The 24,014-nt window shown below is 35.9% G+C and overlaps 1 protein-coding gene across 9 annotated transcripts in view; it reads right to left on the bottom strand.

The window, feature by feature from the left end:
* Positions 1–497: 497 nt before the first annotated feature.
* The window catches only part of LOC106152473 (girdin-like), a 35,780-nt gene continuing 12,263 nt past the window's right edge, over positions 498–24,014 (bottom strand). Inside the window, exons 4-30 of one of the 9 annotated variants that reach the window (XM_024075909.2) lie at positions 23,844–23,913; positions 23,138–23,280; positions 19,821–19,943; positions 19,253–19,413; positions 18,157–18,238; positions 17,532–17,603; positions 17,093–17,326; positions 14,636–14,774; positions 14,167–14,345; positions 12,324–13,628; positions 11,772–11,899; positions 11,392–11,481; positions 10,926–11,060; positions 10,700–10,784; positions 10,295–10,456; positions 9,471–10,079; positions 8,917–9,062; positions 8,282–8,371; positions 8,086–8,109; positions 6,548–6,602; positions 6,186–6,345; positions 5,847–5,978; positions 5,390–5,530; positions 4,805–4,858; positions 3,804–3,872; positions 3,126–3,370; positions 498–2,711 (exon numbers count right to left, since the gene is read on the bottom strand). In XM_024075909.2, coding sequence (XP_023931677.2) covers positions 1,527–2,711; positions 3,126–3,370; positions 3,804–3,872; positions 4,805–4,858; positions 5,390–5,530; positions 5,847–5,978; positions 6,186–6,345; positions 6,548–6,602; positions 8,086–8,109; positions 8,282–8,371; positions 8,917–9,062; positions 9,471–10,079; positions 10,295–10,456; positions 10,700–10,784; positions 10,926–11,060; positions 11,392–11,481; positions 11,772–11,899; positions 12,324–13,628; positions 14,167–14,345; positions 14,636–14,774; positions 17,093–17,326; positions 17,532–17,603; positions 18,157–18,238; positions 19,253–19,413; positions 19,821–19,943; positions 23,138–23,280; positions 23,844–23,913 — 6,018 coding nt within the window. In that variant the 3' untranslated portion in view covers positions 498–1,526. Of the gene's footprint in view, positions 2,712–3,125; positions 3,371–3,803; positions 3,873–4,804; positions 4,859–5,389; positions 5,531–5,846; positions 5,979–6,185; positions 6,346–6,547; positions 6,603–7,331; positions 7,543–8,085; positions 8,110–8,281; positions 8,372–8,916; positions 9,063–9,470; positions 10,080–10,294; positions 10,457–10,699; positions 10,785–10,925; positions 11,061–11,391; positions 11,482–11,771; positions 11,900–12,323; positions 13,629–14,166; positions 14,346–14,635; positions 14,775–17,092; positions 17,327–17,531; positions 17,604–18,156; positions 18,239–19,252; positions 19,414–19,820; positions 19,944–23,137; positions 23,281–23,843; positions 23,914–24,014 lie in introns of those variants that run through there. The other 8 variants (XM_087004176.1, XM_087004178.1, XM_087004177.1 and 5 more) reach the window with 8 other exon arrangements.

Raw genomic sequence — 24,014 nt, 5'->3', positions numbered from 1 at the left:
TCAAAAAGAAAATCTCAACCAGACCAGTGATCGCCCATCTGCGTACTTGAAAGGAAGAGCGTGATCTTGTGTTGCATTTGCGAATGTGTTAAAGAAGTAAGCCTGTGGAAAATAATATTCAATTTATGATGGGAATCGTGGTGAGCCTTTACTGGTCATTTCACGTGCACCCACCGCCACACGATTTTTTTTTCATTTTCTACCAAGAAGAGAAATAAATACTAAACTGTCTTAGATGGAAATCACCTGGTCTACTCCCAAGTATACATGAAGTTTAAATCCAAAGCGATGTATCCAAGAGTTATTTTGATAGCATCATCAGTAACAACACAAGAAGGCTGTTATATTGAGTGTGGACCACCGTAATGGACCAGGTTCGTTTTATCCTTTTATCGATACAGCGTAGAACGAGAACTGGTCACTTAACGAAAATCCATGTCGTGGTACATCGTACTATAAAGTACAGCCTCGTCAATGATAAAAACAACATTAGATCATTCAATAAAAGTATACATTTTAATGTTTGCACAAAAGTGGACAATATGTATACAAATGTTGTCTAATGCACTGAGATTATTAATAAATCTGTGCAGAGAAAAACCGCCATCAGCTCTTTAGTTCAGAAAATGCAGATTGGAATATCTACAAAAACACTGATATAATGGGAATCCTTTTATCCCCTTAATTGCTAATGGTCTTTACATTTAATTTATGGAAACAGAAATGCAAACTTCTAAAACTGATTTTATATATGTCAGTTAACACAAGATGGCAGCATTGGAGTGAGATCACAACAAAAAATATAAACAAAGCTTGCAATCAATAAACAAGATAATACTTCTATCTTTTGTGCTGGCATTTCACAAAGCAAAATCAACCCATAAATGCTTACAGAAGGTAATGTTAATTATGTTGTACTCAAATGCATTGTTTAAAATATATTAAAACAATATTTACACTTTCAAATAAAATCGATGTTTATATTAGTAATAAATACACTGCACAAACCTTCAATTATAACCGTAACAGAAATTCTTTCTTATCCGTCTAAACACTTGTTCCCTTATTTGTCTGACTAAAACATTCTTATGTAAAAAGGCCTGTATAAATAGCTTTTGGCAGCTTGTATTTCATACTCATTTTAGATTGGTATGAACTATATAAGGTGACCTACTGAATTGTGACAAGGTCTGACCTACTAATTCTAACAAAGTACTTTGCCCAAACTAACACTATCACAAATGCTGTTATGTTCAAAGCAAAAGCAAAATGACAAACATCAGTTCTGTTTAAGATGCTGAACGATCTAATATACAGCAATAATAAACATGATCAACTTAGAGATTTTACCATACATTGGTCTATTTAGAAATTGAGCACATGAAAGACTAAATAAATACACAACGTTGAAACATCATGTGACACACACACACACATATACAGTATGTATGTCAACTCACAAGGGTCTGATAAAATTTCAAAGAAATCCACTCAGTTTTTAACTATTCCGCTAGAAAGATCACAACTCACACACATCCATATTCATACCACACTGAACTCTTCCCCTCAGGAGAAGTTGTATCTTTCCCGGGTGTCTGTCCAGTGTTGGCACTGGTTGTTGGAGTCCTGGGGGAAGTAGTTTCACTACCGTTTTTTCTGTCATTATCTGTGTTAGATTTGAACCCAGTCATACGAACATACGGCGTAAGATAGCAATCACTTTTGCAACCGTGTGGGTGCATGTGTGAGTGTTGGGTACGGATCCCAAGCATACTGGCGGCACTTTGAGTGCCAGGTGTTGACTCGGGCCTTGGGGACGAAATATCACTTGGTTGTTTCACAGGAGGAGAAGGAGCTCTTCTCTTCACAGAAGAGTTAGCAGGGCGGGGTGGAGACGGTGCCCGTTGTTTTTCCCTACGAGGGGACATTCCATCTCTAAGGCGACGTGGTGGCGCCACTGGTACATTTGATTTACTGCCATCTGGCCCACTTTTCCCAAAGTCAACATAGCCACGTGAGTCATTACTTTGATCGCTAGAGGTAGAGTAACTCCTCGTGTCAGAACCTCCATTGGGATACCCTCTGCCTCTTGAACCTACATCAGCTTCATATTCCGTAGATTTCTGACTACTTGAAAGAGAAAGGTCATCCTTGTATCCTCTGTTATTTTCATTTAGATTCATCCCATAGGTTTGAGTTGTCAGTCTATCTAATCTTTCCGCAGCCTGTTTCTCTGCACTAACAGTCCGTCCCCTCTGTGGGAAATTAGATGGGGACCCTTGGTCTAGTTTGTTATACTGGGAGACTCTGTCTTTTACAGCAACTGAAGTATTAGGTTCATGGTCTGTTGTATTCTTTTGCCTGTCTGCAAATGACCTGATAATAAATGGCGTACTATACTTCGGATAACTTGGCCCCGTTGGAGTTGATGTCTTATTTTCTCCATATTTATTAGGAGTCATATTTTCTCTTGGGCTATCCTCAGAATCGTTTAAGTTTGGCATTGAGACAAAAGAATTTTTGGAGATATTAAGCGGGACTTTGTGACCACCATGTTGTAAATCAGGCATATGGCTAGAGAATCTCTTCATTGAGGGATCTTCCCTAGGGCTTGGTCGTAATGGAGTTGGTCTGTTTATGACTTTCTCGTGTTCTTGTTGATAGTCATTGTTCATTTTCTTATTGTCTTTGCCTCTTGTGTCCTCCAAACCCTGAAAATGAATTTAACAAACAATTCAAGCAAGTGTCCCATGAACCAAAAAAGTTGTTGTGTGACATTTGGCTACAATAGCCTTAGTTGCAAAAATAACCTTTAGTGCATTATCATTATAATAAATACTGCCTATGCCTCATTAACATAATTTAAACTGAATAAGTTGCAGAAAGTAATTGTAGTTTGAAATATACTGTAAGTCATAGGCTCCTCATGGAGGAAGATGACAAAGACTTAGATGAAGTTAATTGTTTGCATAGTGTTCTGAATCAATGGATAAAATGAAGGCTGACATTGTTATTAAAACTGGCTCCGAATGATATTATGGAGTATTTAGATCAATAATTTGCTTCCTTCAGCCCTTTTCAGGTGCAACTAAATAAACTGAACCAGTTGAGCATCTCTGCCTTACCAAAGTTGGTGGGGTATTTCTGTTAGCTTCTTCCAAGAACTGCTCCAGGGTGATCTCTTCATTTCCTGGAGATTCATCTCTCTCGTGGATTCTAGGAGAGTTGTGTGGGCTGTCTGATGCTTCCCATGCAGGCTGTCTCTGGCCATACTTAGTCTGTAGACTGCTGTCCAAGGGCGGCTCTCCAGAGTGCAGGCCCATGTCACGTGTTGGAATGTTATCTTCTGAGCTAATACTGCCTTGTCTCCCTAATATGATAAAATCTCAATTAGTTAAACAGTTTTTTTTTTTACATGGAATGTTATCTTCTGAGCTAATACTGCCTTGTCTCCCTAATACAATAAAATCCCAATTAGTTAAACAATGTTTTTTTTTTTTACATGGAATGTTATCTTCTGAGCTAATACTGCCTTGTCTCCCTAATACAATACAATCCCAATTAGTTAAACTTTTTTACATGGGATAATATCCAGTTATATAAGACAAGTAGTTTGAAAGAATCAAATTAGGAAAGGACAAGATAGTAATTTCTAACCCCCCCTCCCCCAAAAAAGTTTTTTCAATCTAAATTTCAAGATAACGTAAAGATAATTTCTCTCTAATGACAGAGTTTATATCAAGTCTTCAAATACATGTCGTCTTTACTAAATAAAACAGTGCTTTCAAACCACCAGTTTTTACCTCTGCCTGGGGTTCCAGGGTGGCCATGTGAAGACAAATTATTTTGGTTGCTTGGCAATTCATAGGCTCCTGAAGAAAAAGTGAAATATTACATGAAAGAAACAAAGTACCGTGCAAATATTATACAGTCCTCCTTTTGCTTTTGAAGTAGAATAAAAAAGTTTTTCTTTTGAAAACTGTATTGTAAAGGCAAAACATTACTACTTTGTAAATTATTATTTTAGGTCTACAACTACCTTATGGTCTGATCCCTGCAAAATACATTTGTTTAACATTTGTTAATAGAGTCAGACTGTACAAATCAATGTCAACCTTAGCTTGGAAGAACATGTTAGCTCATATCAAAAACTTAACCTCAAGCTAAAATAATGCCATAAAATAAGTCTAGGATGCATTGGATACTACTGACATCTGTCGTGTTAAAACTAGAAAGCTGTCCGCAACCCGCTTGGTTTACTTTTAATTTTAATTAAAACAACAATAAAAACAGATATTGTAATATCAGTTACTACGACAGAGTTCACAACCAGACTAAGTTTGACTAGAAAAAGTCATTTGGAAGTCGGATAACAATTGGAGTTCCTCTCAATTTAGCCAGCCATCTGCTCATATGGCCAAGTCATAAGTCTAAGACTGTTCCAGTCAAAGTTAATCTGGTTGTGAACACGTTCTACTCATGCAACCACCTGGAAAAGATCGCACATGTTGGTAAAAATGAACCCTGCGCATGCAACAAATTTATTATTTTTATCAGCATACTATTTTAATCACTACATAATGATATTCATGCAACACACACGACACCTCACAACCATGCTGAAAATGACTTTAATTAAATGGCACCAGTTTGCTATGTAAATCCTGCAAAAATGTCAAACTATATGTATCCCGCTGAGGATGTCAAAGCAAATAAATAAAGCATTATGGGGTTGGGGCATGTTCAAGCTTGTCAATCCAGGCAAGGGTAAAAATGGTGATGCTTTGATATAATGTATTCCTGCCTGTGTATGGATAGAAGATTCCTGCCAGTGTCATTCTTTTCCTGTGTCTGGGGCCTGCAATAAACAGAGCAATGAAGCCATCTACGGAGGTCCACTGATTGTGTGACAAAGCAGTAAAGCTCTAAGATGTGGCACTATTATTGACAGTTTTTTTTTCCTTTTTCTTTTCTCTTTTTTTTTAAATAGTTTTAATATTTATCTATGTTAATAAACTACAGGAAAAAATTTGTTATGGTGAAAATCCAACATTCTTGTTGGGTGAAAATGGCCAGTCAGTGCAAAATGTGTGTGAAAAGAATGACTCTCTTTTAAGTTTCCACTGAGCTTTATCCAAAGAATTTGTCAAGGTAAAAGAAATTCCATCTTCTACTCCAGATAAAAACTGTCATTTTATGGTAAACCACACCTTAATATGAGAGAAGATCAGAAATTAAACAGAACAGCAACACACAACAATAGCTGATAAAAGTAAACACATTAAACACCACATCCTACGATCTTTCCATAAACTCCAACTGACATTATACTTCATCAGAAAGATTTTTTTTGTACTGAGGGGATTCTTCTACAGCATATACCAATTACCTTTCTTTTTATTCCTAGGTTGTGTTAAGAAATGCCAAGAAGCATTACTAGAAGACAGTGATTCGACATCGGCCTGGACGCCATCGCTCCGGGCACTGCGAGGAGTGTCGATGTTCAACAAATCCTCGGAGGATTTAGAGCCTAAAACAGTATTCAACCAGGGCCGCCCTGTGTTAGTAAGCTAACATAAAAAAAGCTCCCAATTATTTGAATCTAAAAAAATGGACTAAAAAGCCCCTGCTAACAATTTACTTCAATTGAAAAGAATTATTACAGAAGCAAACACCATGATTAGTGCATTACAACAGCAAACAAGAACAGCAAATGAAAACCATAAAAGGAGAAGTGTTCATGGTATTGATTACTGAGAATTTACAACAACAAAGGCTTACATTGAAAACGGTTGTTATATCATTGTAAACATAAGGTTAACAGGTATTAAACTATAGTCATCTACCTCTCATAGTGAATTGACCATTGTAATTTTCATAATTAAGAGCTGTAGTGCTTTTTGCAAGGTTGCGTGAATGCTTGGACAATTTTGCACTCTCCCAGTCACGCATCTTCTGTTGCATGTAGCCGTCTTCTGCTAAGAACAAAAGATGGAAAAATTATATAATAAAAACACATCAAAATATTTTTTTATCTTCTGAAGGCACTGAACCATCTGGAAGAGGGCTGAAAGAGCAAAATTAATTGATCATTTATGAAAAATTCTACACACACAGCACATTAGGGAAAGAAATGTTATAAAACAGTTTAAAATTCAACATTGCTTGAGCATCTTTTTATTTACCTGCTGTTTTCCTGATCCCTACAAGAGTTACTTCAGCGCCATCTATGGAGTCGCCAAATGAACCCAGGGAGGAGTTGTCACCTGGGCTGTCACCATGGTGACCACCATGTTCTATGATTGCTGATCTTGGACGTTCACCTCTCTCATTTTCTCTCTTCCTCTGAAAAGATAGCACATTTATACAAATTTGATACAAAAACTTAGGCATATGCTTTCTACATGGATCAAAATGACTGTGACATCTCATTAAATTTTAATTAACTAATTACTTTTGTAATTAAATGTAATGAAATTAGTGTAAATGATATATGAAACCATATCTGTATGTGAACAACTTGATATATACATCACAAACCACATACCCTTGAGATGAAACCTCTTGCCTTTCTTACAAGTTGAGCCCCAAACCCTCTATTCCTGCAATTTACAATTTAAACATTTAAGGTACCATACTAAGTGATCAGAAATTCAAGCGCAAGAAATGATGGCATGCTTGCAAAGCAACTCATGTTAATGGAACACATAACGTTCATCCCAAACTCATGTCAAGGAAATCTGTAACATAAAAAATCATGCATTAAAATAATATAGCAGTTTCAAAAACATAAAGCACAATGTTTTAAAGTAACGTAAGCTTGACATTTGCAGTCTTAACACTTTAAGAAAGGACAATTTAGCAACAAGCTCCAGTCATCTGCAAAAGTACAAAACTGTCTGTAACACTGAAACGAGCACAAAAAACAACGAGTCAACATGCATTAAAAACATGACACTGAACACCTGCTCATCACCTTAAGTTTCAGAGTAACAGAAACTTCATCATAACTCATCTCCAGCTCACTTTCAGTAGCCATGCTCTGATTGCCATCTTACTTTGACAAAACATGTTCTATTTGATTTCAAGTTTGACTTGGAATCAAGGTTTGGTTACTCAGGGATGAGACTTTTTGGCGCCCAAGTCGGAAATCCCCCAATGGTCAGAAAAATCCCATCCCTGGTCACTACACCAAACACTGACCACTCCATGGGAGTAGCCAGAGGTCAATAACCATTAACACTCTGAAACTCATGGTGAACTTAACATGTTATAAACATATTAAAAGGTGAATGACTTGTAACAAATCTTTTGAGAAACAAAACCACGCTTAAAAAATATTCAGCAGCAGAAATCTCCCAAAACACTTCAAGGGCTGATTGAGTGATCAGGAAAGCTAATCATCAACCGCATGCTGTACAATCTCACAGCTTCTCTGAAGGCAACTGGGAATCTGTTAGAAATGTAACACTGTTATATTTGGAAGGTAATAACCATAAGAGGCTGGCTCTCCTGGCTATCTGGCTCATGCTGGAACTTCGCCTAAGAAAGAAGAACAGATAAAATAGAGGTGGGTAACACTGTTATCTGGTCTCACTCTAGCATAATTACGCAATTTTGGAAAATGCTGAAGATGATAGGCTGAAAATTATATCATTTTCTCTGCAGAATCTTTCAGTTTTAATTCGTGAAATAATCTGGCTCAAACAGAAGTATAAAATAGTGGTAGATTTGCTTTAGCTATTTAAGTACAGTACTTAACTTCCAAGACTTTTCTTAGAAAAGTTAATAAAATTATTAAATTGAAGATATGACTATACTATAAGGCACCATTCCACATCTACAAACAATGCATGCACAATTAAACTAGCCTAGCATAAACAAATCATGCTATCATATATGAAATTGACAGCTTATTTCAAAATGAAGTCAAGTTAATCACTGCAATCGCACACCAACTATAAATCAATCTAAATATATCAGGTAATTAACATTAAAAATTACCTGTAAAAGGATAAATAGTTACTAATGCAAACTAACAAATAAAATTATTAAATTTTTAAAGAACAGACAAACTCTACATACTTCACAGGCTCTGTTTTGCTTTTGCTGCAGTTAAAAATATTTCATTTTGCATGATTTCAAAATATAAATAAAAATCCATATTTAGTCATACATAAATATTGCAGTGTTAATTCTTAAATAAAAACATCTTGGCTGTATTAAATGTACAAAAAAACTTTAACAGCTTTTCACAGAACGGATACTCTAGACTACTTACTTCTTGGGTGACCTATCATAGTTTTTATACTGTTCCATTATTTTTTCTTCCAGCTTCTCCTTCTGCCTTCGAAGATCAGAAAGCTGCCCCCTATCAAAGCAATAACACCAACATAGCTCTGGCTACAACACTGAATACACAGACCATGCTGAGCAACATAATCATGCATTTCCAATATAACACAAATCTAAGCTAAAACCCCATGTACAGATATATCTTTTACTGGCTCCTACATTTATGGTGCAGACACATTTAATATACAACACACCATTGCTGACAAAACTGCATTTAACAGCTTATTGAACATGCATTACTGCCTTAACCAACATATAAATATAAAAGCTATCAAAAACGATTAAAAAGTCTTAGTGTTGCATCTGGCCTGCTTGATGCATGTTGTTACTTGTATATTTTAAGTTAGTTCCATTCTGCATATTTATACTCATTAAATTATACAGGTTAATTAAAAGCTCAGTTCTGCAAAACCTATATGGCTTTCCTGATAAATATATATTTCTAAAATTTTCAAAATTGCTTTCAAACCCCAACCACCATTTGAGAAATAAACACTTTTGTTTTCCAAACACATAACCCAAATTTTCCCAGATATTTTTAAGATCCATTCTATATCTTACATATATAATCTGGATTCTTCATGGAAGTGCTCCTTGCTTTCCAAAGTCTGCATCAGCAGGTCTTGATTTTGCTGGATTAACTGCTGCACCTGGGATATAAGCTGCTTGTTCTCTTCCTCAAGCTTGTTATTCATATGAGACAGTGCCTAGGTTGAAAAGTACAATTTGTATCAATATGACCATGATAATGATGAATCTTCTCTTTTTGTTTATTCATAACAAGATAAAAAAAAAACTTCCACAGTATTTTGTTTTAAAAGGTATTTCTTCCTTTTGCTATTGCACAATTATAGCTATACTCTGTAAAATGAAGTTAACGAGAGTAACCCAAAGGACATAAACTTTCAGGCCAATACCTATGGGGCATGTGCCTTAGGTGAAATTGTAATTTATGACCATGGATTTTACTGTCAACAATTATGGTCCAATAATTACCGTCAGGTGTACATTTCCCTTCTGAAATGGTTCACAGTACAACTCTCTGTGATATCTCTTTCTCAAAATCTGTCCCAATCATGAGTCACATTCCTCAGATCTATTTCTCAGAATCTTACCTCACATCTGTTCGCCATTTTGGACACCTCCACATCCATAGCATTCAGTTGGTCTTTGCAGTCTGCCATGTCCCCCTGGAGCTCTGTGTGCTTCAGTTTCAGCTGGTTGTATTCCGTCTTCACAGATTTGTACTCTGCTAGCACACTGTGGTATTCTTTCTCCACCTGGGCTTTGGAGCTCGTCAGTCTCTCGTGCTCTTGTTTCAAGTTCCTATGCTCCGACTCCAAGCCACCGAGTGACTTGTGCTCTGACTGCACTTCATCCTTCTCCTTCTGTAGTTTTTGCTTCAGTTCCTCGACCTGTGCTTTCTCAGAGACCAGAGACTCCTGTAACTTACTCAGCTCCTGGAACTCGGCCCTCAAAGCCTTGTGGTTTGACTTCAGGGAGCCATGTTCTGAAATCAGAGCCTCGTACTCCGTTGTGAGCTGCTCGTGAAGCTGCTGAAGTGCCTCGTGGTCCATAACCAGCTGCTCGTGAGCATTCTGCAGCTCATCCATGTCTGAGCGCAGCTGCTGATGGTCGGCTTCCAGTGTGGAGTACTGGTTCTGAAGAGTGGTGTTCTGGAGCATCAGGGAGGCACTCTGAGACTGAAGGGTGGTAGCTTCAACCTGGAGATGAACCAATTTCCATATTTACAAATATGATCATTTAATAGCATTCACACAATTTTGCAACTTTTAAGAAGTGTTAGAACTTGCAAACAAAATGTGATAGGAATGGACCAAACTTTGTCAACGTAAAGTCTTACAATTATTCAAAGAGAGTGCTACTGCTGTCATTTCTTTGTCTTTGCAGAAAAGGAAATTATCAAACAGATACAAACCTGCAACTTGGCATTCTCACTCTGCATTCCGCTGCTCTGTTGCTGAAGTGATGCAACCTGGGATTGCAGACTGGAATTCTGGGATTCCATCTGATGTAACCTGTCCTGAACACTCTTGGTTTGAACTTTCATGTTCTTGTTTTCTGCTATTAGAGTGGCATTCTGAAAAAAGGTGAAAAAATCAATAAGAAAAACTCATTTAAATTTGTGTGTATATAACTTCTTAAACTGACTAGTTACATATCTGACACTTCACAATAACAAAGTTACAGGCTTCCTTAAAGTCAATTACCTATATTTTTATGTTACTAAACTAAGATTAAAATCTTTGTTGCTCTACCTTGTAGAATAAACTCATTATTAAACATTCAATTTTTTATCTCTTTTTTTTGTGCTTGCACTTACTGCTCTCTCAACTTCCACTAGGTGATCTTTCAATTGCAGGATTTCTTTGGTGGCACTCACTTGTGCACGTTCCAAACTGAGAGACCTGAAAGCAAATAATAATTAAATCAAATACTTGATCACAGTGTAATACATTTTAATCATGGTAATGATCTTTTTTACTCTTCAGAAATTACTTAAATTTCAAGTGTAGGCTACGGAATTTTAAAATAAAAATAAACCTCACTTGTTTTTAACAGGCATCCTTTCTTCTGGCAAAGCACTTTCTTCTTCCAATCTTTGTTTCAAAGCCTCACTTTCCTTTCTAATGGCTTTCAATTCTTCTTGGAGCTTTCTGTTACGATTCTTAGATTCTTCAAGCCTTAATTGAATTAGAATCAATAATGTGATACTTTCGTATTGTCAAACAGATATTATTTTCACAATTAAAACAGTTTATAATTATGCTGCCTGTGTATAAATATTGAACCACTGATTTTGGAGTCGCTGGATTTGATTTGTTTCATTAAAATAATGGAAAGAAAACATCTTGTAAATCTTATTTGAAATGATGAAGAATTCTTTAAACACCTTATCTAGTTTGTTGCTTTAACTGAAAAGTTGCCAAGTTTGTTTCATAATTATACTGAAAATATCTTAGTAAAAATCATAAGGGAAATAATCATAATTCATTTAAACCAAAGCGTCCTCACCTGCTCTCTAAAGCCTGTATCTTCTCTTCTTTAATTTGAGAACTTTGCTTCAAAGCATCCTCCATCATACTTTCCAGGGCCTTGTACTTGCTGAATGAAATAATATCACTTCCTCATTTAGCAATCACTTGAATAACACACACAGTAGTCATTTGTCACAGACACCATTAATTAACACTGCATGTAATTACTTTGTAATTTACTACATCATCAATCAAATTTACAATGTTTTTGTTTCTTTCTGCCTATTTAAAATGATGAATAGGTTGTAATTAGTAGATGATATTATATACATGTGTGTGATAAGTAGCTAGAGAGGAAAAAGCAGATTTCTTCAAAATTGTGCTCTGTAACCATTTTGTTGATGTTGTCATTCCTACCTCTCATCCTGAGCCTGCTCAGCCATGAGTAGCTTCTCCTTGCTGATCCCAATTCTCTCTAGTTCCTGCCTCAGCTTCTCCAGTTCATTGCTCAACTGCTGAGTCTTGATCTTTTCATTGACCAAGTCCTAAAATATCAACAATATTGTAATTTAATAGTAATATTTCACAAATGACTATATTTTCATTAATTACTCTTAAAATTTGATTCAAAAATTTAAAAAATGGTCTACTGGTTTTCAGTCAGTATTGACTACTTGTAAGATACTAAATATTTAAAAGACTTGTGATAGTAAAATGTGTGGAATAAATAAATTTTTTGAAATCCTTCAGAAATTGATTGCACCATGTGCTGGAAATCAACCTTTAAAAGTTAACAAAAAGCTCAAGCAATACTAACAGTAAACCACTGAAGTAATGATACAAAATAATATGCACATATGCATCTCTGCACAACCAAATTTTTAGATGCAAAACAAATAAACCCACTGATACGCTTTTAAATGGACTGAAATTAAAACCATTTTAGCAACATCTTCTAGGTCCTCTCACCTCTCTCAAAGTGGCCAGAGTCTTCTTGTCCATGGTGGCTTGTTGAAGCATGTCCATGTTTTCTTTCTCAAGCTCCTTCACTCTGCTTGAAGATTCTCGGGACCTGTCCATATTCTTTTTCAAACTTTTATTTTCTCTTTCAACCTCACTCAGTTTACCACTTAGTTCATCCACGAGGTTTTCTTTCATGCCTAATGTCTGTCGGAGTCGCTTGTTTTCTTTTTCCACATTTGCGCTTTCTCGACTCATATCTTTATTTTCCGTTTCGAGATCTCTGTTATCTTTTTCTAGTGCTTCAAGTTTTTTGACTGAAACTCTCAATGTTTCAATGGTCTTGTGCAATTTCTGATTTTCATTTTCTAAGTCTGTTACCTCTTTCCTCACTTCTTCCATTGTCCCATTAGCTGCTTCTAGAGATTTCTGTAATTTTTGGTTTTCTGTGTCTAAATCCAACAAATCTACCTCTAACTGGTCATACTTTGCTTTGTTAGTCTTAACAGCTTCGAGAAAACCTTTTAACTCTCCAATTTCTTTTTCTTTTTCATCAAGCTGACTTTTCAGTTCTTCTTCCTGAGCAGATGGCTGAGGGGAAGGAGGCACTGGTGATTGCAAGAAAACTTCCCTTGGACTTACTGGTCCCTCGCTGCTGTCAGAAGGTGTCACGACCTTTGACCTGGAATTTCTCATGAGATCAACAGTACGCTGCAATCGCTTATTTTCCACTGTCAAGTCCAGATTTTCTTTCTCAACTTTCTCCATTTTCTTCACCTCTTTTTTCAAATCCTGTATGACAATTTCCAACCTGCGGTTCTCGACACTTAAATCGGAGACATTAAGGTCCAGAGTGTCCATCTTGTCCACACTGAGGGTCAGGGTGGCCACAGTTTTGTGCAGGTCTTTGTTTTGCTTGTTCAGGGCTGTGTTGTCCTCCTGAACCTGCTCCGCCCTGTCAACTTTATCTTTCAGCTTGGCAATATTTTGCTGCAGATGTCTATTGTCATATTCCAATCTCGTTATATACGTGGTCATTTCTTTTTTATTCCTGTGCATTCTCTCGTTTTCTTTCTCAATGTCTTTCACTCTCACGTCTCCTGATTTTTCACACCGTTCTCGGAGAGTGGATACACTCTGTGTCAGTTGCTCATTCTCTTTTTGCAACTCCTTGATCTGCCTGTCCGATGATACTTTCACATTCTCCACATTCCGTTTTAGTTCTTCTTTTTCTCTTCTTAATTCAACAGCAGTTTGTTCGAGCTCTTTAATAGTTTTTGACTCTCTTCCATAGGCCTCTTGCAATTTGTCCACCTGAAGCATAAGAGATTCACTTTAAAAAAAAATCATCAGGTATCATATACATTAGGTCACATTGGGCATATGTGAATAGAAGCTTATCAGATAAAATTACACCACTTGCACTAAAATATGTATAGTAAAATGATTTTACGTTTTGCATGATGTAAAATGAATTGCTAGAATAACTCTAAGGGCTCAATCCAAATGAAACTATTGGTCTTCAAAGATCGATCTAACTCTGCAGGGACTTTCTTTGAATGCAATCAGGTAAGCAGATAAACACACCTCCTGGCTTTGAGTAGAATATAGAAAAGCTAGTAATTATATGAGAACCAACATAACAAAAGCAGGCATGTTAATCTGATTGCATTCAGTGACAATCTACATAGACCAAGAGTTTTATTGGGAATGGGCCCTGAAGGGGGAACAGTCACTGACGGAAAACCTCAATTAGTGTGTGAAACAGATGTGAAATGGACAGTTATAATGGTGAATTCCCTTTACTCCAATGCTGATTGCTGCTGTTTCAGAACACGTGCCAATGCCTTACCCTCTTCTGCAGTCGTCCATTCTCCTTCTCCAGCTCAAGAATTTGGTCAAAGTTTTCCACCATGGTTTTTTGCTTCAGTTCCTCCACCTGCTGCTTGAGCCTCTGGTTCTCCAGCTCCAGACGCAATATCTTGGAATTGGCTGTATCATTCATCTGGTCTGACAGGGTGCTGGACAGACCTGGGGGGAGAAAATAGAAACTGATTAAATATGAAATAAAATGAGGATAATATTATTTTCACCGACAATGCTTAGCCTGTTTGTCTGAAATATAATAATACTGATTTATAAAAGTGTGCCTGCTCATTTCCATTTCTTTTTGTCAACTTCTGATATTGTTTTCCTCCATGAATCTTTAATGCAATGATTGTGGGGAAAAATTGAAACTACTTATTCACCGGAACATTCATTTTGCTTCAAAGATAAAAGAAAGAAAATATCTCTGACATGAGACAATACGTTAATGTTACCTGTGGTAATCTCTGCTCTGGCTTGACTTAATTCCTGTTCCAAGTTTGCACTTTCATTCATGCTGCTCTTTTTCTCAAATTCCAAACGAGCATTCTCTTCTGCCAGTTCCTGGCATCTTCTTTTGTCCTCATCTCTTTCCTGAGAAAAAAGGTATGAGGAATATTTATTAATGGAAAGGCACTTTTATGTGTTCTGTAAGGTTGATGAAAAGGAATTTCTTTTCTATCAATTTTGATCAATTGTATACCTTTGGAAGCCTAGATTTGAGTTTATTCAGTTTGCACAACGTAGACCAAAACTGGGTTCACCAGTAATTTTGTTTCATCCAAATAATCTTAAAAAAAAAAACAACAAGGCAGCAAAGCTGTCAAATGTACAGACAAAGAACAGAAAATAAAGATGCAAATAAGTGAAAAATTAAATTTTCACAAAAAACTGTTAAATTGCCAGAAAAATTTACCAAACAGACTGCGTTGCCTATTGAAGCTGTATGTTAGACCCATTTTTCTTTCCTGTAAGTTTGAGAACAGTAAGTGACATGATTTCCCTTAAATGGTCATCATAGGAGCAGTGCCCAAAATAGGGGTTTCTTCAAATTTTGATGCAACATTACATAATGTTTAACAGCATAATGACAATCAAATGTTATTAATAAAATATTAGTAACATGGACATTCAGAAAATGTGACAAGCAAAAGTCTTCAAGATCATGGAACTTTAAAGTCACACCTTGAAAATGCCAATATGTGAAAAATTAAATTTTCACAAAAAACTGTTTAACTGCCAAAAAAAAAAAAAAAAAAAAAAAAAAAAAAAAAAAAAAAAAAAAAAAACAGACTGCATTGCCTACTGAAGCTGTATTTTAGTCCCATGTTTCTATCCTGTAAGTTTGAAAACAGTAAGTGACATGATTTTCCTTAAATGGTCATCATGGAAGCAGTGCCCAAAATGGGGGTTTCTTCAAATTTTGATGCAATATTACATAATGTTTAACAGCTTAATGACCATCAATTTTTAATTATAAAATATTTTGAATCACAGATATTCAGAAAATGTGACTAGCAAAGGTCTTCAGGCCCATGGAACTTCAAAGTCACGCCTTGATAATGCCAAAATGTAAACAAGACAGCACTGTTCTGAAATGGGTTTATTTCCATTTTTAACACTTTTTTAACATAAAACAAAATAAACATTTTACTGCCATTTTTATATGTCCAACTAAGAAAATTGATGAGATGGGAAAAGTATCAATAGAACAGTGTTAAATGTCCAATTTCCTCCATTCTGAGATTCTGAACATAGTGGATGATTGAATCTGACAAACTGCAATGATATGAGTTTATTTCCATTTTTGACACTTTATTACACAATACATGATAATAAGTTTACCATGTTTTTTACATAATCAACTAACAATGTTGTAAAGATGCAGGAAATATCAAACAAACACTTTTAGGCATCTTATTAGTTAAATAATGAGACTGTTAACATGCCTAATAATTGAATCTGAGGAAATGTGAAAAAATAGTATAACTTCTTAAGTAATGGCCCGATTATGCTTATTTTCAAACTCAACCTGCGTTTTAGTAAGATTGACCACTCCTGTGAGTATAATTACAATTGGCCAATCCGTTTTTCTTATATTGTGTTATCAGTGTTGCACTTATATTGAAAATAGTGAAAAAACAGCATAAATTCCCTAAAAGTGACCCGATCATGCTGATTTTCGAACTTGACCTGCGTATTATGAATATTCATCAGTTCTGTAAGTTTCAAGTCAAAAGGTAAAATGGTTTTCCACTTATCGTGTTATCGGTGCTGCATATATGCTGAAAAAAGTGAAAAGACAGCATAAATTCCAAAAAAGTGACCCGATCATGCTGATTTTCGAACTTGACCTGCGTATTATGAATATTCATCAGTTCTGTAAGTTTCAAGTCAAAAGGTAAAACGGTTTTCCACTTATCGTGTTATCGGTGCTGCATATATGCTGAAAAAAGTGAAAAGACAGCATAAATTCCCAAAAAGTGACCCGATCATGCTGATTTTCGAACTTGACCTGCGTATTATGAATATTCATCAGTTCTGTAAGTTTCAAGTCAAAAGGTAAAATGGTTTTCCACTTATCGTGTTATCGGTGCTGCATACATGCTGAAAAAAGTGAAAAAACAGCATAAATTCCCTATAAGTGACCCGATCATGCTGATTTTCGAACTTGACCTGCGTATTATGAATATTCATCAGTTCTGCAAGTTTCAAGTCAAAAGGTAAAATGGTTTTCCACTTATCGTGTTATCGGTAAAAGTGCACGGCGACGGCGACGACGGCGACGGCAGACGCAGATGATGGCTATATGTACAGACACATCTGTGTCTGTACATAAAAAGCAATAAATATGATTAATAATATCCAAAGATATCTTAAGCTTTTGCGAGCCTATATTTCAGTTAACTTACTGTGTATAGTTCCTCCACTCTCTGCTTATATCTCATCAGCTCATTCTCCAGTTCTATAACTGTCTCCACCCTCCTGTGACTGCTGGAGAGCTGTTCCTCCAACATGGCCTTGGTCTCCACCAAGATCTTGTTGTCTTCTCTCAACTCATCCACCCTGGCTTTGTAGAACTCAAGCTCATTCAGCTTCTCTTTGTAACGGTTGATCTCAGCATCGCATTTCTCCACTCGGCTGGCCTGGATATTGATAAGTTAAATACTATATATTTATTGTACTTCTTCAGTTTTTAGGGTTGCCATGCATTTGGTTTGGTGGTTTTGTAAGGGAGCAATATTTTTTTGATAAAAAAGACCACAGGCATAAGGAAAACATGGCATGAATTACATCTTAATTCACAACATATGAAGTACTTTTCAAACTCCTGCAGATGACATTCATCACCTTTTCTCTAAGGACATCCACTTCATCTCTGTATGTTCTGGCAGCACGAGCATCTTGGGTCAGCTGAAGATTCTGTCAAAAAACAAAAGAATGGGTCTAGTGTTCGTAATTCTGAAGACTACCTAGAAGTTGAGGCCCATCAGGGGTAACCAACTCTGTGCAACTCATGAATTAATTTTTGACTATGAATAATTCCCCTTGCATTATTTTTTTCCATAACAGTGTAAGTAATAAAGTATAAATTTTAAGAGTATAGTCAACTTTTAAGTCTGTTAACTCAGGGTGTAAGTTATTAATGAGAAAAATGGTAGATTTACTCATTTTGAGTGCTGCTTTCTACCCTAGCCATCAATCAACAAAATTTATTATTCTTTCCCAGAAGCAATGACAGTAATTTTACTTCTACAGTTAAAACAGGATGCAGTATGCTCATGCTGTAGTTAATGAGAGGATGTTGTCAAATTCAATTATATGTGCTGTTAGACATGCTATTGTGTTTATACCACAGCTTTTTTTTTTCCATACCGCATATTAAGATGACCTATTTTCTCCCACTAATAACAAGTGACATTTAGTAAAGCATTATTCTAGTAATTCAGAAATGTTTACAGCAAAGCCTACCCACCTCATTTCTTAGTTTGGAAAGGACACCCTTGTTCTCCTCAAGCTCATCTTTCAGCTCGGAAACCAATTCATTTTTTTCTTCCCTGCAAAGCAAACATTTCTCGTGAAGAAAAGTACACTTTAAAGGGGTTTGAAAAACAGGAAACTGTAATATTACCTAAAACATTACCACCATGGACCAAGCACATTTCAGGAGTAAAATAAAAACAAGAGGAACAATTAAAGATATTGATTACACATAAGATGCATGCAGGAACACACTGCACTTATTACTCTGTGAATCATATACCTAAATATATCCTTTCCTAGGACAACACCAAATTTCATTCAAGCATTAATCTCATAGACACAATACATGAACTGTTACCAGTATTTATTCAACTGCGGTAACTTAACATCAGCCAAGACCTCAGAAGAATGATAACATTTTGGCGGAATGGGAAACATTAGCTGTAGCAATTATCCCCACTCCATAACTGCCAAAATAAAACCTCATGTTCTACAGATCGGATGGTAAAACTATACACATTTATTTCCATTTCATAGACTATAACTGTTGATGGTCAAAAAACAATTGTATTTGACGTAAGGAACAATAACTCATTTACACCACTTCATTATCCTGTCCAATAATCAAATTAAGCTTGCCATATACAAATGACCTTTTGTATCAAGGGGGTGAATCTATATTTGTTATCTGTATTCTCAGGATAGACTGGTATTTCAGCTTGGATCCCTTTCACTGCACAATCTACATAGCACATTAGGTGCTCACTATAAACTACTTATCTAATTTCTATGCTCCATTAAGCCGGGATAGTGTATCCATAGCTAGTCTAGATTGCATGTCTGAATAAGCATTACTAAATATGTAAACCCAAGGAAAGCCCATCTTAGTGTTATCAAATCAAATTGAAATACAAACGGTAAGTTTACATTTCTTTCTTTCCATCTTTTACTTCATATTTTTTTAAGCACACCTCTCTAAGAAAATCCAGGATGGTTTATGCTTTCTTTATTTTTATTTTTAACTTTTTATAAAAAACCAGCATTTTTTTGTGCCGCTATGTGAATAGTAGCAGACTGTTAAGACTTACAGCTCCTGCCTGAGTCTCCTCAGCTTTGCCTTGCTTTCTGCCAGCTCCACACCCAGGTGATGTTTCTCTGGGGTGGCAGGGGAGGAGGGGGCATTGGTCAACTTGGCATTCTCTAACTGTGACTGGAAATAATCGTTTTCTATTGTTGCCTTGGCCAGATCCTGAGGAGAAAAACAAAAGCAGCAGCAAATTATTCAGATATTATCATCTAATTCTAATTCTGAATAGATTGCTCGCACGGATGGATACCTGATTGATAATGACTTCTGTGAAAAGGTCACTTAGATTACTAAGGAAGCAGCGATATTCTCTCAAGTGTGAAACTAAATTCAGAACAGACTATGTTTCATTATTCTCGGAAAACCATTCCAGGTGCAGAAACACCGATCATTTTCAGTATACTGTTTTTACAGTTTCACTCTACTGAGTTTCACTTGAATGAACCAAATTATTATAAATCAGCAACTGGACACAAAGGCATCCATTGCTCTCTCTTTTCCCTAACAGACCACCCTGGTGTATGTACACGTGTGTTGGCCAGGGGATCAGTTATGAGAACTCTTTTTACCTTGAAATATTGGTCCCTTTCATCAATGAGTCTTTGTAGATAGACTTGGACAGATCTGGCCATGCCTTCCGTCTCATCTGGCAGGATTTCTATGGGCAGGATGTTGTCTGTATCATCTGTGATCTGGAACAGAGAATTCAATAGATTTGAGCATGAGATATTATTTTTACACAAAGATGAAACATGACTGTTACATGTAATTTGCATTTTTAATTTCCTCTCTTGTCTGATTTTCAAATGAGTTCTTTATCTCTCTCTCTCTATCTCCTCTTGTCTCCATGCTAAATCTAATAGCCCATTTATCTTGGAATATCCCACTAACTTTAATCGGCTCAAAAACCACAACTTAAAAATGCCAAAAAACTGGCAACTGAACTATAATAAACATTCAGGTGCAATATCATATTTCCACAAAGAGATTTTTAAAACTTTTTTTTTTTTGCAGGCGTGCATCTGACCTGCCATTACAGGGCATCTTTCTCATGTTCTCATGTCAGGCTTCTTAAACTGCCTCTGGTGTTCAGATGTTATGTTTCATACTCTTATCTTTTGTGTGGTCTTTGAGTGCAACCTTTCTATCAAAATGCTTAAAATTTCATAATTTGTATATATTTGCATTTACAGTAAATCTTTCCATGATCATTCTCAATTTTACGATATAAAAGCTTCTGCTCAAAGTTAAACCATGTGCGTAATCCCAAAGGTTTGTCTTTAATTGCTGAATTATGAAGTATAAATGGTCTTGCTTAATTAGTGCCAATGTTTCATTAGGAAGCATTTTCCCAACAGACTACATATCAGACTTCAGTAGCAAATACGCCCCATCTTACACAAACCAAAGTTGGAAATAATTTCTGTGCTTCACTGGCTGAAATAATACCGATATTAAAGGGGGATTTGTGGGATTCCCAAGGCTTGATTGCAGACCATGTCTTGTAAGCTTGCTGTCTTCAGTTGCACAATAATTCTATATATTCCTTCATATGCAAAGAGGGAACAAAGAATGCTAATAAAGGGGAAGAATTTATCCCTTTCTTTGACCATTTTACACAAAAACCAACAACACTTTTTTATTGTCTTTTCAGCTTTATAGGCAGAAAACATTTCAAAGGGTAATATATTCCCACCTTTTCTATATGACAAAGAAATTATCTGTGGAAACTGTATATGTTCAAATGTCTTACACTGCTTCATTTTCATCAAATTAGACAAATCTAAATCCTACAGAAGTCTTACAGGGGCTAAAACCCCCGAGATCAAGCAGTGACAGCATATTGATCTACCTGCCAATATCAGCTGGCGATTGGCTTGTTAGGTATTCTATATACCACCAAGTCAGTCAGTAGAGGCAGCTTCTACATGACTAGACAACATTAATATCTCATATTACCAGACAGCTGTTCCAAGCATCACCTGATGATGTACTGGACACATAATCTATCCATGGCAGGTAATTTATTACTAGTGCCCACCTGAATGGGCTGATCACGCAGTTCATATAACGGAGGGATTTCCTCTACTTTATATTTCAGTTTTAAGTCTTCCTAATGAACAGCCTCTGTCAGATCAGAAATGGTACAAAATACAGTTTCTGAAATAATGAGCAAGTTAATCCTAAGAGTATTGCTCTCACCTATTTTGTTACAAAACGCATTTTAATATTGCCATAAAAAATCCTTTCTTGTGTACCACTACCAACTTAAGCAGAAGTTCAAATATGATTTTTTTTTTAACAAACATCCATGCCATTCTAAACTTTTTTTAAAAACAACACAGACTCAAGATTAAAGGCCAAAGAGATTTGTCAACTCTCTTTTTTTACAAGTCAAGTAAAGTACACATCAGAATTAATATCTGCACATTTGTGCGGCAGTCATTATGTTTTTAATTTAACAAACGGATTACATACTCTACAGCTGCTATTGTCCCATAATTGCTGCAGTTAAAAAAAAACTGAACAGATGATGGCTTTTAAAGAGCAGACTGTGACATATGTCTGTTGAATAGAACCTGGGAACAGATTCCTGAGAACAGCTGTACTTAGATGCCTGAAGACATGTTCAGAATGTGTCCAACTTAAACCAAAAATATATATTCCTGACTCACCAGACAATATGTTGTGCACAGCTCTAAATGGGATTTCAAAGCATTAGAAATGATGGGTTTCTGATGTGACTTGTTCTTATGGCAGTATCAATTAGATTATTTCTGGTTCAAGTTAGATCAGTTTTGAATACATCATAAGATGGGTGGCCATATGTGCTTGTACAAGCTGATTAGCTTAATTTAGGTTTCAAGAAGACAAGAATGGACGTTTTATCAATCAAAATCTTTTTTTTTCTATCAAACACTTTGAACCTGAGCATCTGGATTTGTGTTGATAGAAATGTAGTTAAGTTTTTTTTTCTGTATCAGTCTCTGATAATATTATTTTGTAATACAATCTACATGTTATGTTATGTATCACCATGAAATACTAAAAGTTCTTAACACTGAAAAATATTGAAAGCAAACATCAATGGTTGGATTAACTTGATTATTTCTGAGACATAGTTTTTTTTTAAATAGAACAACCATTCAGTTCTTATCAAACAGAAAGATAAAAATCTCTTGCAACCAAACAGTATTAAACAAATATGCAGGTGCAAAAGCTAGTTAATCAGCAGGATGCGACACCTCTGATCTAGTTTTTCTTACTATCTGTACAACCCAAGGGTTTCTATAATCAGCAGATAAACTTATTTCCTCCAGAATATCAAACAACATATAAAACACAGGCTGTATTTTGCTTTTGAATATTATCACAACTTAGATGTTTGATCATGGACCTAATTTGTTTACTAAACACACTGCACTGGGTCGGTAATTCATGCAGATATGGCTGATCTCATATAAATCCTCTTATCAGGAGGTTATTGAGGTTTTTTTACCACAGTGTATGACACAAAGTATGACTGGGTATGTTTTCAGGAAACTTACACACACCAGGTAATGAATAGCCAGGTGCAGTATTAAAGCTGGTTCAATATGCACTTGCACTTTCTCTATGATAATATCCACTGTTTTAGTACAGCACTTAGTACAAAACTGTGAACAAATATTAATCACAACCCTCCTTCTTAAACTGACCAAGAGAAATGTTTATTGCCTTTGTGCATGTATGTGAATAAATAAATATTGTTACTAGAAAGCAGAAAGTATTATCCTACAACTCATTATGGCTAAGGAGCATGCATTTGGATAACATCTGCACTATTGTGACTTTCAACCTATTATAGCCAGTCTCATGATGTGGTCTACTGAGTTCACTTATTTACCTCTTTGATGTGAACAACCATGGCATGTTGGACTTCTATGTCCAGGGACTTGATGATCTCAATAAAATCTTCCTTCTGTTCGCACTGGACAGCACAGCCGAGAATCATCAATAGTGCTTTCTGGAGCTCATTGACACTGGCCTCTGTAAAATATAATAACAAAGAATAATACACGTTATAAAATCTTAATTAAATTTTTTTAAATTTGAAAAAAAAAAAAAAATTAATAAAATATTCTATGGGACTCAATTGGGAATTGGTCATTTCATTTAGGTATCTTTTTCTCCCCCCCCTCACCCTTATCTAATATTATTATTATCTATTATAACTTCCTTTTTTGGAGGGTGGTGGGGTAGCCTATTAACAATACCACCAATGACCAATAAGACAATCCTTAGTTCAAACCAAAGCAATCACTTGAAAAGTTAAACCAATATCACACACACACACTTGCACACACACACACACACACACACACACGCACACACACACACACACACACACACACACACACACACACACATTATTGTGCATTTATCAGTATATCATGTATTAAATTGTTAAATCATAGTTTTTGTACCAAGTGTGCTAGCATCAATAAAGGAATTATAATTATTATACAAATTATACATGTACAGTCTCTATCATGCAGTATTAAGTTTCTAGTGTATCAAAACAGCATGAAAACCCTTCGCCATATCAGTACCTGTATCTGGTTCTCTGCAGATTAGGAGAATATTTGGAGCTTCCATAACAACCAGTTGCTGCAGGACATCCTGAAACAACAAAAACACACAATATCAGGCTGGTCTATAGATAAAAGTTATAAAGTTCAAATGGTCAGATTTCAGTGGTGGGCAATTTGTACATGGACATG

The sequence above is a fragment of the Lingula anatina genome, chromosome 2 (assembly GCF_051362555.1).
Source record: "Lingula anatina isolate TDL-2025a chromosome 2, LinAna3.0, whole genome shotgun sequence".
Lineage (NCBI taxonomy): Eukaryota > Metazoa > Brachiopoda > Lingulata > Lingulida > Lingulidae > Lingula > Lingula anatina.
This window is presented reverse-complemented; position numbering and strand designations above follow the sequence as displayed.